General features: G+C 46.9%; 1 protein-coding gene across 6 annotated transcripts in view; it reads right to left on the bottom strand.

Moving 5' to 3' along the window:
* The window catches only part of LOC140386629 (protein CASP-like), a 1,158,102-nt gene that overhangs the window by 344,789 nt on the left and 793,579 nt on the right, over positions 1 to 19,734 (bottom strand). For 5 of the 6 annotated variants that reach the window (XM_072469114.1, XM_072469117.1, XM_072469116.1 and 2 more), the window contains one exon: positions 4,339 to 4,641. The exons of the other annotated variant lie outside the window; for it this stretch is intronic. In XM_072469114.1, coding sequence (XP_072325215.1) covers positions 4,339 to 4,641 — 303 coding nt within the window. The remainder of the gene's footprint in view (positions 1 to 4,338; positions 4,642 to 19,734) is intronic. 6 annotated transcript variants of the gene reach the window in all.

Genomic DNA, 19,734 nt, shown 5'->3' with positions numbered 1-19,734 from the left:
TCTCGCTAATACGACCCCTTGCTTCCAAATGGGAGTAGATCCTGTCTCGAAAAATTCTCTCCAGTAACTTCCCTACCACTGACATAAGGCTCACCGGCCTGTAGTTCCCTGGATTATTCTTGCTACCCTTCTTAAACAAAGGAACAACATTGGCTATTCTCCAGTCCTCCGGGACATCACCTGAAGATAGTGAGGATCCAAAGATTTCTGTCAAGGCCTCGGCAATTTCCTCTCCTGCCTCCTTCAGTATTCTGGGGTAGATCCCATCAGGCCCTGGGGACTTATCCACCTTAATATTTATCAAGATGCCCAACAACTTTTTTGTTGGGTCGCAATGTGACCCAGGCTATCTACACACCCTTCTCCAGACTCAACATGCACCAATTCCTTCTCTTTGGTGAATACTGATGCAAGGTATTCATTTGGTACCTCACCCATTTCCTCTGGCTCCACACATAGATTCCCTCCTCTGTCCTTCAGTGGGCCAACCCTTTCCCTGGCTACCCTCTTACTTTTTATGTTTAGCAAGAAACAGCTAAAGCTGCTGCACAGTAGCACAGTGGTTAGCACTGTTGCTTCACAGTGCCAGGGGCCAGAGTTCAATTTGCGACTTGGGTCACTGTCTGTGAGAAGTCTGCACGTTCTCCCCTTGTCTGCGTGGGTTTCCTCCGGGTGCTCCAGTTTCTTCCCACAAGTCCTGAAAGACGTGCTGTTAGGTGAATTGGACATTCTGAATTCTCCCTCTGTGTACCCGAACAGGCGCCAGGGTGTAGCGACTCGGGAATTTTCACAATAACTTCATTGCAGTGTTAATTCAAGCCTGCTTGTGACACTAATAAAGATTATTATTATTACACCCCCAACAGTAAGTCTGCCTGTAACTATTAGATCGATCTCTCTCTCATACACACACACTTAATAACTTGAATTATTAGGTATTGGTCTCAATTTCTGTAATTCATCTTGTATTAAACATATATTTTCTAAATAAAATGAAGAGTGATCACAATTATAATTGATCTATGGGACAATCATTGTGTTGTCTACTTGTCCGCTGAGCATGTGATTTGAATTAATCTTATACTCATTGAGAACACAATGCGTCTTCACACCAATGATTACAACATACACAATAACAGATAACTTGGAAGTGAATTATAAAACAGTAATTCTATTGAGACAAAGCCACAAACAGCAAAAGCAAACCTCAAATGCTTAATCTTCTGAAACTTCCAAGAAAATAACTCTTTCAAGTTGTTCCAAATGTTTTTCATTTGACACACTATTTGTGCTAATCCGTTCTACACACAGTGTTGATCAGGCATTGAAGACATTTATTTCTTAACCAGGAGTGGAGACAGTGCTGCTGTTATGGGAGGCCTACATCAATGGTGCAGTCGATTAGAGCAATCTGGCAAAGTTTAAACAGGAGACTTTTCTCCACAAGTATTGACAGGGGTCACTTGATGATTCTTAGAAGCTTATTTGTAACAGCGTTTTCATTGAGCTAGCATTATATTCAATCTTTTTGATGTTATAATTTCAGTATTTAGCATCAAAGACTTTGTAAGTGTTAGCGTGGGGGGTATAAGAGAACGTTGATGATGTTTGACCTGAGGAGTGACACACCACGTGACAGATCCTGTAGTAAATTACTAGGGAATAACACAGCGAGTATATTACACTCTGTATGACCTCCATTTGTCAGGAATGTCCTTGGCAACAAAGAGCTCCTGTGCTTTGATGAAAGAGCTCATTCTGCAGCCTCAGCATTTAACAGCACAGAGACCAATCATTGCCCTGCAGATGTCTGACAAACTGATAAATGGAGGTTAGCACTTATTATGGTGCATGATGCAATCGCAGACCAATCACAACAAACATCTTGCTCATGTTTCCAGGGTTATTCTGTGATATACTTGTGTAAAACACTGTAGATTAAACAGCATCTAATCACAAGGTTTAAATTGCATCCTAAGAGGTCTAGATATCATAGTAACATTAATAAACTGCAACTGAAGTATCATCAGCTCAAGCCTAACAACAACGTCATTGACAAATAACAGAGGTAGAGTCGGCCACGTTGAAAGTCACAGTAAGACCGACAAGCATCACTGTAACACTTGGATATGGCGAGAGGACAACAATGTTCCAATTCTCTTTATATTTGTTATACCAAGTTAACTAATGGTACTACTGCACTGAACGAATGCCAATAATGGGAGTCTCAGCACATCAGTAAATATCTTTTTGAGAGATACCTTCAGCAATAAACACCTACAGGTATGAGATTAAACACTGGAATATTTATAGCATGGAACCACTAACCATACTTGTACCAGTCTGATGTCATCATCTGCAGCGAGGTGGGTGACCTTATATATGATCAATTCAGTGACAGCACACTCAGCTCTGAGCCAAGGGACTGTGGGTTCAAGACCTATTCTTCAACTTCAGCCCATTATCCAGGCTGACCTTCAATACAGGACAAAGGGAGTACTACACAGCCCAGAATGCCTTTTAAGATGTAGATAAATGCGCCCCAGACACAATACAAGGTAGAGAAGGGGAATTCTCCTGGCCAACACTTCTCCCCAGTAATATCATTAGAAAAATGATTTTTTTGCTTATTTATCTCATTGCCATTTGTGGGACCTAGCTGTAACCTTCTCAGGGAGTGGACTTCACTGGCAGTGGGTCACAATGGAACGTCCAAATATCATGAAAAGCATTATATAAATACAAGTTTATTTTCACAATTCCAAACTCCTCTTTCATACACATTGTAATGGAATTTTTAAAAAAGTCCTGCTAAGGCTTGATAATTAAAATGTTTTTTTAAAAGTAATATATAGCAAATACTAATGACTACAACGTGATCACATTCTTGGTAACATTCACCACACCAGGGCTGCATCACACTAATGGGATCTGACTCACCCATTCATGGAGAACAGCCAAGTTCAAATATCATTTGAGGTTACTGTTACTGCTCTCAAGCTGGCTTCTCCTACCCATTCCTTCTTGGGTCACCTGACCTGCATCATCTCAATAGTGTCACAACTATTTCAGAAATTAATTTAAATCTAGGGGTGTGCTGTAAGTTTTCATATTTTCACATATTAATAGGCAAATACAGATGGGCAAAACAAGGCACTGGTAACCAAGGGGATTAACTGATCCCAGATTAAACTCACTGTTGAAAATCTGTACAATCATTACATGGTTTTGTCAGGATCTTGTATAAAGAAAACAGAGGGCATGCGTCTGTTTACAAGCATACTCCAACTATGACAACATATTCTAAAATTAGTTGCGATGTTAATATGGTAAGAAGTCTTACAACACCAGGTTAAAGTCCAACAGGTTTGTTTCGATGTCACTAGCTTTCGGAGCGCTGCTCCTTCCTCAGGTAAATGAAGAGGTATGTTCCAGAAACACATCTATAGACAGATTCAAAGATGCCAGACAATGCTTGGAATGCGAGCATTAGCAGGTGATTAAATCTTTACAGATCCAGAGATGGGGTAACCCCAGGTTAAAGAGGTGTGAATTGTACCAAGCCAGGACAGTTGGTAGGATTTCGCAGGCCAGATGGTGGGGGATGAATGTAATGCGACATGAATCCCAGGTCCCGGTTGAGGCCGCACTCATGTGTGCGGAACTTGGCTATAAGTTTCTGCTCGGCGATTTTGCGTTGGCGCGCGTCCTGAAGGCCGCCTTGGAGAACGCTTACCCAGAGATCAGAGGATGAATGCCCTTGACTATAGCCAAGTTCCGCACACATGAGTGCGGCCTCAACCGGGACCTGGGATTCATGTCGCATTACATTCATCCCCCACCATCTGGCCTGCGAAATCCTACCAACTGTCCTGGCTTGACACAATTCACACCTCTTTAACCTGGGGTTACCCCATCTCTGGATCTGTAAAGATTTAATCACCTGCTAATGCTCGCATTCCAAGCATTGTCTGTCATCTTTGAGTCTGTCTATATATATGTTTCTGGAACATACCTCTTCGTTTACCTGAGGAAGGAGCAGCGCTCCGGAAGCTAGTGACATCGGAACAAACCTGTTGGACTTTAACCTGGTGTTGTAAGACTTCTTACTGTGCTCATCCCAGTCCAACGCTGGCATCTCCACATCAATGTTAATATGAAAATAGGGATAATGAAAATAGGTTGATAAATAATTTAGATAATTAGAACTTTTAGATAATGCAATAAAGTTTTGGGGGAATTCAAATGAGAAAAAAAACTTGTTATGCTTTTTGTACAAGATGCCAGTTTACAGAATGGAATCACCTGTTTCCATTTGAAAGGTGTGCTGTTACTTACCCAAGTTGTTGTCTGTCAGCACCTCTTTGACTTTCTTTGTGATGGCATATGTATCGAGTTCAGGAGACATGGCTACCAGCTCCTGTATGCTTAACGCTGACTGACCAGAAATTGGCAGTGATGATAGAACCTGAGGATCATTCGAAGGCTGTTCACATGGTTCTGGTGGCTTGATGTCCTTACTGTTCTCTGTAGCTGTGGATTGCTGTGATGATAGTTCAGCCACACTTTTCACTGATTCAGCAGAACTTACTGGAGATTCAGGGGCTGGGCTGCAACTAGCCGAGGTCTTTGGGGTAATCTCTAAAATGAGTGAATAAAAAATTTATATGTAAACGTTCTTGTTCCTTATTTGCTGCATAACATTTTAAACTACATTTTATTGTAGGCAGTCCTAGACTTTTAGTAAAACTAAACTTCATCATAAATATTAAATTTTATGTTTTCTTTTTGAGATTTAAAATCAGACATGCAACCAGCAGTTTAAGAGAAGGAATACACCATTCCATTAATTCAGATGGTTAAGTCAGTGAGTAGCTAAGCCGCTCAGCGGGAAGGAGCAAAGTTCAATCCATGGTCATGAAGTCATTAAAGCACAGAAGGAAACCATTTGGCCCATCTCATCCACGCAGCTCTCTTTGGGAGCACTCCAATCAGTGTCATTTCTCTACACTCTCCTGAAAGTTTACTTCCCTCAACTGTTCATCCAATTTTCTTGCACTAAACTACCAGAAATGCTTGTAGAATCAGTGTGATAGATGTCAAAACCACTGGGTCAGAGACAGGAAACGCAGGCAAGGCTTCTGCTCAGCTGGCTATCTAAAGATGGACAGTGGGGATGCCCTTATTTGGTCCGTGTGTGATCCCAGGAGAATAGTTGGAGACAATGGCATCTATAAGCAAATAGCGAACCAATACTTTGTCTGGATGCAAATATAAAGAACAGCCAAGGCACTGAAGCGCAATCAGCACCCAAGGCAAGCAGCAGGCAGTAAAACGGCAAAGTCTGTAAAACAAAGTGGGGAAAATAATAGAGGGAAGGAAAAATGTCTTGAGCGCTTAAGATATAGTGCATTAGGAACAAGCAACTGGAAATCTGAGCACCAACTCCAAGAAAGAGAAACTCTGTGCAGCTGTTTTATTTTAAACATTTTTAATTCCCTGGATTGAAATGAAGCTTGCATTAGCATGATTGGCTGAATGGCCTCTGTCTGTGCAGTATCATTTTATGATTCTATGTTTGGACTACCCCAGGAATTTGGGGATTACAGAATGCACAGGGATTTAACAAAGAAAACAGCTGAAATATCATATCCCTGAAATTATCTGCAGCAAGTGCAAAGATTGAGGGATACAGCTTTTTAACTTTTACCACGATAACAATTTGGACTATATCAATCCAAATGAATGGATTCCATATAAAAGAATCATGACTTACAACAAAATAAAAATCAGAACTCTTAGTTGCACTGAGTAACTTTGTTTGTAATAAAGGCAGTTTAGTTATTTAAGGCCAAAGAGAAAATGCTGGAAAATCTCAGCTGGTCTGGCAGCATCTGTAGGGAGAGAAAGAGCTAATGTTTAGAGTCCAGGTGATCCTTTGACAAAGGGTCACCTGGACTCGAAAAGTTAGCTCTTTTGAGGGTGACATGGTAGCACAGTGGTTAGCACAGTTGCTTCACAGCTCCATGGTCCCAGGTTCGATTCCAGGCTTGAGTCACTGTGTGGAGTCTGCACGTTCTCCCAGTGTCTGCGTGGGTTTCCTCCCACAGTCCAAAGATGTGCAGGTTAGGTGGATTGGCCATGTTAAATTGCCCTTCGTGTCCAAAAAGCTTAAATCGGGTTACTAGGTTACAGGGATAGGGTGGAGGTGTGGGTGTAGGTAGGGTGATCTTTCCATGGGCTGGTGCAGACTCAATGGGCCAAATGGCCTTCTTCTACAGTGTAAATTCTATGATCTATGATCAGTTATGAGGTCGATAAACTAGTCAACAGTCAATAACAATGACTATCCCGATTTGAGTAATATGCATTTCCCAAATCTGAAGGCAATGAACTTGAGGGATCAAAAAACTGAGCAAGTGTATGTTTAATATACATTTGACGGGCTTCTTATTAAAATGTAATTGGTAGTGAGAAAGTTGTTATATTGAAACTTAACAATTAAAACATTAAGCTCTCAACATGTATCATTCGTCCTTAAAACACCTGATACAAATCCAGGACACCATTCTGGTCAAAACTACTTTTTTTTTTTAATCATAACAGCCAGAGAATTATGTGCCAAATTTGCTCTTAATTCACCCATGCGAGGGAGTAGTTTGGCAGATCATCCATCTTCCTCACTGTACGGTGTCAGAGATGGCAGAAACTCCTGCATGATGAAGATATTTCTACTGAGGTCCATGTCCTTTAACCTGTACGAAGGTCAAACATACCACTGCTCGACTAATGACATTCAACTGAGATTTTTTTTTAAAACTTGTGTTGGTTCTGATTTCCTTCAGTCACGATTAATGCATCTCACTAATACATATTTCTCTTTTATAAGTTTCTTATTTTTAGCTGACAAATTAAACAACTGCATTTTTGGGTTAAAATATCTGAATACTAGCATAGGATTTCTGTCAAATCAGAAATAGAATTTAACATAAAACAAGATACAGGCATTTTTTCCTTCCTTCGCTTGTATTTTGGTGAAATCTATCTTTCGATCTAACCTCTCCCATTCCTTATTTGCATTTTTTGAACTGATGCCATCATTCCTGGCTAGACATCATCAGAACACAAGCTTGTGCTTCTTCTGTGGTTCAATGTTCCATCCACTTTTCAGCAAAAGGCGAATGAGAATGTAACGAGAAACGTCAGTTTAAACCCTTGTTTCCTTGTTCACCGTGTGATGCTGTTTGTAGGGGACACACCACATGGTTCAAACAATTCTCTTGCTAAGCTATACCTTTAAAATCAAAACAAAAGCTGTCAATCTAATCCTGAATGTTATTGCAGGTTGAGCATCCCTTATCCGAAATGCTTGGTATCGTTTTGGAATTTTCCGTATTTCGGAATATAACGTGCATATGTGGCATGTTGTGACCTGCGCATGTGCATCACGTTGGGAACAGTGCATGTACGGCATGCGTTGGGAACTGCGCATGTGTGGCGCACATTGGGAACTGCGTATGTGTGGCGTGTTGGGTACTGTGAATATATGGCACGCTTTGGGAACTGCTCATGTGCGCCGCACGTTGGGAGCTGCTCATGTGTGGCGCACATTGGGAACTGCACATGTGTGGTACACGTTGGGAACTGCGCATGTGTGGCGTGTTGGGTACTGTGAATATATGGCACGCTTTGGGAACTGCTCATGTGCGCCGCAAGTTGGGAACTGCATGTGCGCCATACGTTGGGAGCTGCTCATGTGAGCTGCAGGTTGGGAACTGTGCAGGTGCGCCGCACGTTGGGAACTGTGCAGGTGCGCCACACTTTGGGAACTGTGCAGGTGCATCACACGTTGGGAACTGTGCATATTCGCCGTAAATTAGGAACTGTGCAGGTGCGCCGCATGTTGGGAACTGTGCAGGTGCGCCGCACGTTGGGAACTGTTCAGGTGCACCGCACATTGGGAACTGTGCAGGTGCGCCGCACGTTGGGAACTGTGCAGGTGCACCGCACGTTGGGAACTGTGCAGGTGCACCGCACGTTGGGAACTGTGCAGGTGCGTCGCACGTTGGGAACTGTGCAGGTGCACCGCACGTTGGGAACTGTGCAGGTGCACCGCACGTTGGGAACTGTGCAGGTGCGCCGCACGTTGGGAACTGTGCAGGTGCGCCGCACGTTGGGAACTGTGCAGGTGCGCCGCACGTTGGGAACTGTGCAGGTGCGTCACACGTTGGGAACTGTGCAGGTGCACCGCACGTTGGGAACTGTGCAGGTGCACCGCACATTGGGAACTGTGCAGGTGCACCGCACGTTGGGAACTGTGCAGGTGCGTCGCACGTTGGGAACTGTGCAGGTGCGTCACACGTTGGGAACTGTGCATATTCGCCGCAAATTAGGAACTGTGCAGGTGCGTCGCACGCTGGGAACTGTGCATACGCGCCGCACGTTGGGAGACTGTGCATGTACCCCGTACTTTGGGAACTGTGCAGGTGCGCCGCACGTTGGGAACTGTGCAGGTGCGCCGCACGTTGGGAACTGTGCAGGTGCGCCGCATGTTGGGAACTGTGCAGGTGCGCCGCACGTTGGGAACTGTGCAGGTGCGCCGCACATTGGGAACTGTGCAGGTGCGCCGCACATTGGGAACTGTGCAGGTGCGTCGCACGTTGGGAACTGTGCAGGTGCGTCACACGTTGGGAACTGTGCAGGTGCACCGCACGTTAGGAACTGTGCAGGCGCGCTGCACATTGGGAATCTGTGCAGGTGAGCCGCTTGGTGGGAACTGTGCATGTGCGCCGCACGTTGGGAATAGAGCAGGTGATCCGCAAGTCGGGAACTGTGCAGGTGCGCCGCACATTGGGAACTGTGCAGGTGCGCCGCACATTGGGAACTGTGCAGGTGACCAGCACGATGGGAACTGCTCATGTGTGCCGCATGTTGGGAACTGTGCAGGTGCGCCACACGTTGGGAGCTGCGCATGTGCGGTGAATGTTGGGAACTGTGTGTGTGTGGATTTTGGAATTTGTCAGTTTGCGGAATTTCGGGTATGGGATGCTCAACATGTATAAATTAATAAAACCCCACCAAGCTTTCAGCAACAACCTGCAGAAATTCAAGAGGGGAGCCCATTCTACAATTTGTTCTACTGAGCCATTGCAGACCAGTTCTATTCACGATTCAAGTATGTGGTGGGGTGGGGTGGGGGGGGGGGGGGGGGGGGGGGAGACTACTTTACTAATTATTACAGAGAGGAAAAGGGGAGCTTATAGTTGGACTAATATTATCACACAGAATTCCTGCAGAGGACGCCATTCAGCCCATTGAGTCTGCATCAACCCTCTGAAAGAGCACCCTCCCTAGGCCCTATCCCCATTATCCCCAACCTATCTTTTGACCGTGGGAAGAAACTGGAGCACCAGGAGAAAACCAACACAGATATGGGGAGACCATGCAAACTCGACATAGTCATGCAAGGCCGGGCGGCACGATGGTGCAGTGGTTAACACTGCTGCCTCTCTGCACCAAGGACATGGGTTTGATCCCTGGGCCACTGTCGGTGTGGTATTTGCACATTCTCCCCGTGTCAGCGTGGGTCTCACCCACACAACCCAAAAATGTGCAGGGTAGGTGGATTGGCCACGATAATTGCTGCTTTATTGGAAAATATATATAATTTGGTACTCTAAATTTATTTTTAAATTGTTTAAATAGTCATGCAGGCCAGAACTGAACCTGGGTCTCTGGCGCTGTGAAGCAGTAACGTTAACCATTGTGCCACCATGCACCTGTTACAAAGAGCAGAGCCAGTTCTATTCATTAATATGCACAGCAAGTGTAGACGGTTTGGGGACTAGATCTGCTGACTTTTCATCCGTCTCTGAGTAAACCTTTCAGTCAGATATACCCAAGGTAAATAATTCAGTTATTTTATAACTCTCATTTATATATATTGACTTTAACAGTAAATTATTTCAAAGGATTGGAAACCAAGCTGAAAAGATATTGGGAGAAGTGACAAAAGGCTTGGCCAAAGACACAAGGTTTACGAAGGATCTTATAGGAGAGAAGTTGGTGAGGAAATCGGATTAGAGGAGGAAATGCTGCAAACTTTGGCCTCACAGTGCGCATAGTTTTGGTGTTATGGGTGCTGTTTTGGTAACTTGTGCATGCAGCCCTTGACCTTGGTGAGGGCATTGGCACAGTTCTCAGGTGCATGCAGCAGCTGTATCATGATGTCAGTCGGCATGTAATGCTGTTTGATGCCAGCACTACCATCCTGGACCATGCCACTCCAGATGTCATGCAAGAGTGCCTTTAAGAACTGGATGTTTAAGCAATGTACCTTTAAGAAAACAGTGATGTCATAGACTGGGTGGAGCTCAGCTCAGTTCAGCCATTTTGCAGTTTGGTTTTGCAGTTTGAAAAGTGCCTGGCTGGTTTTGCTGAGAGCAGCTAAAAAGTGCATGGCTGGTTTTGCTGAGAGCAGCTAAAAAGTGCCCGGCTTGTTTTGCTGTGATGTGCTTGAAGGGAGAAAGCCAGGTTTGAGAAAGCAGCTTGGGTGTGTCTGTGTGTGTCCAGAGAGTCTGTAGGAAGAAAGCAAGGTGCTGGAGCTGAAGTCACCCAAGCTAATATAATCGCTGCCACTGTACAGAATATATATATATCCTTTAACCTGATGTGATACTGTTTAAAGGTGTTACGTCTCTTGGAAGTTAGAAGGAACATTTTAAGGAAGTATTTACTGTTGCAATATTTTCTGAGTTATCTTTGAAGTAAGGGGTGTTAAGAGATCGAATGTTTATTTAAGATGTTAAGTTGAGTTCATGGAATAAACATTGTTTTGTGTTTAAAAACCCACGGATCCATAATTGTAATCCCACACCTAAGGAAAAAGCCGCGTGCTCGGAAAAGCAACAAATCCATTAAAGGGAGAGGTTGGTTGAACTCCATGATACATTTTGGGGTTCTGAAAACACCTCGCCCATAACAATCAGATAACACTGCTTCTTAAACATACACAGCAAACATGCATACAAAAGATGGATACTGCACCTCCAGTCCCTTCACTGCAATTTAAAAGGATTATCAACTTTTCTCAGGTTAGTTGCCAATCAATTTCTACTGGCTTTACCTGATTTGGGGAAATGCTATGAGTTTTTCTGCTGCCGTCTAAAGTTGAAGTCGGCATGAATGCTTATGGGTGAAGGCATTGGTTCTGAGTTATTTTGAAAAACATTTTATTGAAGGCATTTTCAATATTTCATTCAAGGAACACAAAAGCCAACTGCAGCAACAGCAAACACACCCTCCCTCCCTATACGCCCCCTATCAAACGCACTCCCACTCACCCTGCTGCCACACCGGCACCCATGCCCACATTTCCAGTTTTTCATCCCACCCCCCAACCAAACAGGAAATAAAACAAACCCCGCCCCCATGACTCAATACTCCTTAAAAAAGTTAATGAACAGCTTCCACCTCGAGGTGAACCCCTCCTCGCAACCTTGAATGGTAAACTTGGATCTTTTCTAAATGCAGGAACTCTGCCAAATCTGCCTTCGGCGCCTCCGAGTCCAGCCAGCAGAACAAAATCTATCTCCAGGCTACCAGGAAGATAAAGCCTAACATGTCGGCCTGTAGGCCTCGCTCCCCACCTGACACTCCAAATATTGCCACTTTCGGACTTGGGACTACTTCAATCTCCAAAACCTTTAACATTATGTCCGATAATCCCTTCCAAAACCCCCTCAACCTCGGACATGCCCATCCCCACATGATTCGCCGGCCCCCCTTGCACACCCTAGCACCTATTCTCCACTCCTGGAAAGAACCAACTCATCCTGGACACTGTCATGTGGGCCCTGTGCACCACCTTGAATTGGATAAGGCCTAGCCTTGCACACGACGAGGACTCATTCACCCTCCGCAGAGCTTCACTCCATTATCCGACCCCCAACGCCCCACAAAACTCCTCCTCCCACAGGAGCACTCTCCCTCTTCAACTCCCCAGACATGTCCGCAACTCTGCTCCCCTATTTTATCCTCAGACATGAGCTTATCCTGCAGCACTGGGGGTGGAAACATCAGAAACGACGGCACCTCCTTCCTCATGAGGTACCTGAACCCATTCTCCTTCAGCAACTGGTACACCCCCTCCAGCTCCTCCAAGTCCGCAAACTTCTCTCCAACAAACAAATCTCTAAAATGTTCTATTCCTACCAGCCCCAAAACCTCAAATCCAATCCTGCCGGAGCAAACCTATGATTGTCGCAAAATCCTGTTAAAGCTCCCGACCGGTTGTATAATGTACAGTAGGAGATCATCCGCGCATGATCAAACTCGATCACCGCCCCCCCCCCCCCCCCCCCCCCCTCACCCCCGCTCAAGACCCCTCCAACCCCTAGAGTCACAGCCGGTAGCTTAATCACCAGGGCATAGGGCAGCAGAGAGAGCTTGTCCCCCGGTGTAACCCAAAATAACCCGAGCTGACCTTGTTTGTCCGAACACTTGCCTTAGGCGCCTTATACACTAGGCCAAACCCAATCCACTAACACCTGCCCAAACCCAAACCACCCCAAAACCTCAATCAAATGCACCCATTCGACCTGGTCAAAATTCTTCTCAGCGTCCATCGCCACAGCCACGACCACTTCTCGGTCCTCCCATAGCCAAAAAGGAAAAAAACAATGTCCTCCACCAACCTCAACCTCTCAGCCTGCTCTACCCTCTCCTTGTGCGCCTGAATCCATATGAATTCCCCCTTATCACCGCTTCCCACAGCGGAAACCTCTTTTTCTGCTCTATATAGTTCCGGATGGCCCCCCTCACCTTCTCGCAAACCCCGTTATCCGCCAATAGCCCTACATCCAACCTCCACTGCGGCCACTGAGCTTCCCCTTCGCCATCCGAAAGTCCACCCAATTCAGCGACAATCGCCAAATACTATGATCCAACCACCCCTGCCAACAGCACCTTATCTACAACAAAGAAATCAAGAGTACACCCAGTGAACATACGAGAAATACTAAAACACCTTTGCCCTCGGCTTCAAACTGCCACAGGGTCGACCCCCTCATAAACCCTAACAGCTCTTTCGTCATAGCCGAGGGCACGACGGGTCCAACCTAGGATTCACTCTAAAACTTCCCCCTCCCAAGATAGATAGTTTTTTGAAGAATAAAGGGATTAAGGGTTATGGTGTTCGGGCCGGAAAGTGGAGCTGAGTCCACAAAAGATCAGCCATGATCTCATTGAATGGTGGAGCAGGCTCGAGGGGCCAGATGGCCTACTCCTGCTCCTAGTTCTTATGTTCTCCCGCCCCCGTGCGTGTCCATGTCTGGAATCTTTGCTAAAACCCACCTCAGAAAATTCATATAATCCCAATTTGGGCCAAAAACATTCACTAGCACCACAGCATCCCCTCCAGCTTCTCACTCACCATCACAAATTTACCTCATGCATCATTTATAATACTTCACACCTCAAAAACCACCCCCTTATTGATCAGCACCACCAGTCTCCATATCCAACTTCGAATGGAACACCTGCCCCACCCAACCTTTCCTCAGCCTCGTCTGCTCCCCCAAATTTCGGAATGTCTCCTGAAGAACCACAACGTCTGCCTTCCAACCCCTTAGATGCGTAGAAACGCGAGACCTTTTAACCAGACCATATAAACCCTAAACGTTCCACGTGATCAATCGTGTCAGGGAGGTCCCCGCCACCCCTTCGCCTTTCAGCCATAGCCTTTCTTTTACCAGCTCCTCCAGGTCCATGCCTCGTTCAACCCCAGGCCCTCCCCAAGATGTCCGTCGCCATCTCCACTTAACCAATGGCACCACACCAACTTGACCCAGGTCAGTACCACCCCATTTCCAAACCCTCGCCCCCCTAAACAAAGAGAAAGGAAACATAAACTACCCCCCCCCCCACTTCAGTCTCATTAACTAGCCAACCAGCTAGCATGGTGGCCCCCATTCGAGCCCGCCACTTACCCCCTTCCCCCACAATTCCCCCAAAACAGTAAAACACACTTGCCCACTCCGCACATTAAATACACCAATCTGCCCGGCGTGCAGACCCACTTTCCCCACATTAGCATATCCAAAGTTCAATGTTCTCACACACCTCCCAGTCAATGGTCTCTCAAATTCACTCGCCTCCTCAAGCGTATCAAAATAAAACTCTTGATTCTGGAACGAGACCCGCAGACGAGCAAGATACAACACCCCAAACTCACTCTTTCCTTGTAGATGGCTGCCTTGATCAGATTGAAACCGGCATGCCGCTTGGCCAACTCCGCATCAAAGTCTTGGTAAATCCTCAGTACGTTTCCTTCCCAGGTTCACTTTCTCGTTTCCTTCACCCCCTCAGTATCTTCACCTTGTCAAGGGAATGATTCAGCCACACCACCATCGTCCTCGGCAGCTCCATCGCCTTTGGCCTCTCGTCAATGCCCTGTGCGTTCAATCCACCTCGGGGGACGGTCAAAAATACCCTCCCCCACCAACTTCGCAAACATATTCGTCACACACCCTGTGGCCTATGTTCAATCACTTCAGGCAGGCCCATGATCGAGAGATTCTGCCTTCTGGAACGATTCTTCAGGTCCTCCACATTCTCCCTCAACTTCTTCCGGCTCTCCGCCATGAGCACCACCTCTGCCCCCAATGAGGCCAGCCGGTCTGCCTGGGTCTTACCCCACAACCAGAAGAAATGCAGAGTAAGGGTGGCATGTGGCGTAGTGGTTAGCACTGGGACTACAGTGCTGAGGACCCGGGTTTGAATCCCGGCTCTGAGTCACTGTCCGTGTGGAGTTTGCACATTATCCCCATGTCTGCGTGGGTTTCACCCCCACAACTCAAAGATATGGAGGGTAGGTGGATTGGCCATGCTAAATTGCCCCTTAAAAAAAGGATTGTTTGCCCAAGATTCTGAACGGTGAGAGTTGTGCTGATGCTCACTGGATCAAGAGGAGGGACTTTGATAAATAGACAGTGGCCCGGATTTTAGGCCCGATATAAAATTGGGCACTCGAAATTAAGAATTGGACATTTTAAATTAAACTGCAGTCATCTCCAAGCGAATTCGAAATTGGTCAAGTCCGGATACACTGAACACAGACTGACTGCCAGGACATATCTGGACCTGTCCTGTTAACAACACATCAGGAGGTAATCGGTCCCAATTATATGGATCGATTCATAGAATCCCTACAGTGCAGAAGGAGGCCATTCGACCCACCCATCGAGCTTGCACCGACCCTTCCAATGAATAGTCTGCCCACTGACCGAGTGTCCACCTCGCACCATGCCCGACATCCCAAAACCTAACCTGCACATCCCTGGACATTAAGGGGCAATTTAGCATAGCCAATCCACCTAATCCGCACATCTTTGGGCTGTGGGAGGAAACCAGAGCACCCGGAAGAAACCCACGCACACACGGGGAGAAAGTGAAAACTCCACATAGACAGGCATGCGACGCCGGAATTGAACCCGGGTCCCTGGCAGTGAGGCAGCAGTGCTAACCACTATGCCACCGTGCCACCCTGTTGTGGATTGCCCAGATAAAGCTAGACTTTATAAGACCCCGGTTACAATATGTGGAGTAAGGTTACGTGCAAACAAAACACTTAGAGATGGTCCCTTGGGGATGGGGGCTGGTTTAGCACACTGGGCTAAATAGCTGGCTTTTAAAGCAGACCAAGGCAGGCCAGCAGCACGGTTCAATTCCCGTACCAGCCTCCCCGAACAGGCGCTGGAATGTGGCGACTAGGGGCTTTTCACAGTAACTTCATTTGAAGCCTACTTGTGACAATAAGCGATTTTCATTTTCATTCATTTCCTGGTACCCTGTAGAGTTTCAATTGGCAACTTCATTGGGTATTGCAACTCCTGCCCCGAGACCTCACTTCTGGAAAGGCACAAAAAGGAGAATGAAGATTCACTACCCAGGACTCTCCTCAACAAAGGCTCAGCGCAGAAATAACAGAGAAGATTGGAGACCGACCTGAGACGGAAGGAGGCAACGTGCAAGACCCACCTTCGTGGAAGAAGGCTCCGAGATTCAGAGAAATGGACCCGCAGCTCAACTGAGTTCATTGCAACGGGTAGTGTTAAGTATCTTGGGATTATGGGCAGCACGGTGGTGCAGTGGGTTAGCCCTGCTGCCTCACGGCGCTGAGGTCTCAGGTTCGATCCCGGCTCTGGGTCACTGTCCGTGTGGAGTTTGCTCATTCTCCCCATGTTTGCGTGGGTTTCGCCCCCACAACCCAAAAAGATGTGCAGGCTAGGTGGATTGGCCATGCTAAATTGCTCCTTAATTGGAAAAAATGAATTGGGTACTCTAAATTTAAAAAAAAAAGAATCTTGGGATTATTATTATTTGGGATAATTTGAGGTAGGGGTGACTGTTTTACTGTGTTTAATGATAAATTTGGTTGAATCAAACACTTGTATTTGTCCTTTGTTCATCTCACAAAGGCACCTGGATAAAATGCTGGAGTAATAAACTGAGGGTTTACAGACAACAACTTGCACTCCTTTAGCAGAGTGGTAGCAGTGGGAGGAAGAACACTGTCATTCCGGAAGACAGAAGATTTCCAAGGAGTTACTGGCACTCGCAAGGGCAGTGCCTTGGCAAATCTATTAATCCGTTGGAGGGCAGACTGTTGACTGCTATTATATCCCAAAAGACCTGTGAACACATATCTGCAGCTACAATGGCAGTAGTCAGAGAATGCATGGCCTCCTGCTGAGTATGCAAGGCACGAAACTGAGATTGCATGACCGCAGTCTGAGCATCAAACATTCATGGCTTCTGCTTCAACTATAATGGAAGCTGAGACATTCCCCATCAAATACTGCATCAATGTCAGGTCTACAATTTTCTCAAGGAGTTAGTCACCACTTCCATACTGAATAGGATGGGCTCCAAGATCTGTGCAGGTTGGTGCCGGATTCATCCATGCTCCTTGACAGTGACAGCAGGCTTTCTGGTAGGTCTGACAATGCACTAAGCATTTCATTGGTCTTGTTCATCCACCTATTTCTGTATGCCATTCCAATGTCTTCATCTGAGTCCTCTCCTGTATAACTTAAGTGCAACTTTGTCCTCTGGAGAGCACAATCCATTCACTAGTCCTGGTTGCACACACCTGTACTCAATGACTCACCATGAACAGATCCCTGCCTCGATGCTATTCTTAACCTTACTGGTGACAAGTGTGAGGTCGAGTGACAGTGTTTGATCTTCAGCCTCATGCTTGCTCCTCTTTTTCATTCTTTCACAAAGTTTGGGCGTTGCTGGCTAGGCCAGCAATTATTGCCCATCCCAAATTGCCTTGCCCTTGAGAACTACCCTTCCTTTTGAACGAAAGACTCTTGTGCATCTGAAAGAAGAAAGAAGCAAGGGTAGGGTTGTGGTGTGGGGAGGATGAGAAAGCAAGGGGTGAATGCTTACACTGCATTTTAAATCAGAACAGACTGTGTGTTGAGGGGAAATGAGATGCAAGAAAGAGGATTAGCTAAGAGCTACTTCAACTAAATTGTGGCTACCCCAATGATGGCAGGCACTGTCTCCCCCATAGAGTTGAAGACAAACCTGTCCCTCTCCAATTAGGAGCTGCTGTCTATGGTTAAACACCCACCATGCCCTGCAAGATAGAGGGGGAAGTGTGTCAGTGTGATGTAATGTGTTTGGGCGATGTGCTTGTCATAAGTGAATAGCTGTCAGTGTCTGTAAGCTGGAAAGAGCAGGGGTATGATGCCTGCAGCTATTGTATAAGTGTGAGGGTGAGATGAGGCGATAAATTTGAAGTTTGAGTCAATGTTGATAAAAAATGTTGGTATGTGAGTGAAGGGGTTGGAGCAGAGCGGATGGAGCAGTGCATGAGGCTAGTGAAGGGGTTGGAGCAGAGCGGATGGAGCAGGGCATTAGGCTAGTGAAGGGGTTGGAGCAGAGCGGATGGAGCAGTGCATGAGGCGAGTGAAGGGGTTGGAGAAGAGCGGATGGAGCAGTGCATGAGGCGAGTGAAGGGGTTGGAGCAGAGCGGATGGAGCAGTGCATGAGGCGAGTGAAGGGGTTGGAGCAGAGCGGATGGAGCAGTGCATGAGGCGAGTGAAGGGGTTGGAGCAGAGCGGATGGAGCAGTGCATGAGGCTAGTGAAGGGGTTGGAGCAGAGCGGATGGAGCAGGGCATTAGGCTAGTGAAGGGGTTGGAGCAGAGCGGATGGAGCAGGGCATGAGGCGAGTGAAGGGGTTGGAGCAGAGCGGATGGAGCAGTGCATGAGGCGAGTGAAGGGGTTGGAGCAGAGCGGATGGAGCAGTGCATGAGGCGAGTGAAGGGGTTGGAGCAGAGCGGATGGAGCAGTGCATGAGGCGAGTGAAGGGGTTGGAGCAGAGCGGATGGAGCAGTGCATGAGGCTAGTGAAGGGGTTGGAGCAGAGCGGATGGAGCAGTGCATGAGGCGAGTGAAGGGGTTGGAGCAGAGCGGATGGAGCAGTGCATGAGGCGAGTGAAGGGGTTGGAGCAGAGCGGATGGAGCAGTGCATGAGGCGAGTGAAGGGGTTGGAGCAGAGCGGATGGAGCAGTGCATGAGGCTAGTGAAGGGGTTGGAGCAGAGCGGATGGAGCAGTGCATGAGGCGAGTGAAGGGGTTGGCGCAGAGCGGATGGAGCAGTGCATGAGGCGAGTGAAGGGGTTGGAGCAGAGCGGATGGAGCAGTGCATGAGGCGAGTGAAGGGGTTGGAGCAGAGCGGATGGAGCAGTGCATGAGGCGAGTGAAGGGGTTGGAGCAGAGCGGATGGAGCAGTGCATGAGGCGAGTGAAGGGGTTGGAGCAGAGCGGATGGAGCAGTGCATGAGGCGAGTGAAGGGGTTGGCGCAGAGCGGATGGAGCAGTGCATGAGGCGAGTGAAGGGGTTGGAGCAGAGCGGATGGAGCAGTGCATGAGGCGAGTGAAGGGGTTGGAGCAGAGCGGATGGAGCAGTGCATGAGGCGAGTGATTTTGTTGTGAGGATATATAATTTGAAGGTGAATTCGGTAACAATGACTACTCATGTGATGTCATTGAACGTCCCCCTGCACTGCATCCAGGTTCTCCAGCCTGATTGCATTGACCTGACAACTTGCTTCTCCTATTGCCTATGCAGTGTCTATCAGATAGCTGCCCGAGTCCCTGTGGGTAGAGGACCTTTCTCCTCCTGTCCACCTTCTGCACTAAAGTCTCCAATGCTGCGCAACAGAAAATTACAGCTGGCCCTCTGTCATGTTGAACCATAGTTCTCTTCTTGCAGGATAGACACTCTTCCTCAGCAACGTCCAGCGCCTACTGCAGTCAGAGTGCACCTCTCCCCTTTATGAGATGCAGGCTGGCTTTAAGAAGTACAAAAACAGGAAAAAGGACTCTGACCTGAAATGTTACTTCTGTTTCTTTCCCACAGAAGCTGCCAGCCCTGTTGGATATTTCCAGGAATTGGTTTATATTTCAATTTTCCAGCACCTGCAGTATTTTGCTTTAGTTTTAAGAGGCGTTAGCCTTGCAGAAACCTGGGCCTCCTGTGAGATTTGCAGTCACCCAGCAGAGTATTTAGTGCTTAAATTAGCAGGCAGCTTTTGAGCTGTCCCCATGACAATGAACCTTCAGAGGTTAATCACACATTGCGATCCCTGGGTCCATTTCTGAGCCATATCCAATTTTCACTACATTATATTCTCGCAGTACTATCCGGCATATTCTGA

This window comes from Scyliorhinus torazame, chromosome 12 (assembly GCF_047496885.1).
Source record: "Scyliorhinus torazame isolate Kashiwa2021f chromosome 12, sScyTor2.1, whole genome shotgun sequence".
NCBI classification, from domain to species: domain Eukaryota; kingdom Metazoa; phylum Chordata; class Chondrichthyes; order Carcharhiniformes; family Scyliorhinidae; genus Scyliorhinus; species Scyliorhinus torazame.
This window is presented reverse-complemented; position numbering and strand designations above follow the sequence as displayed.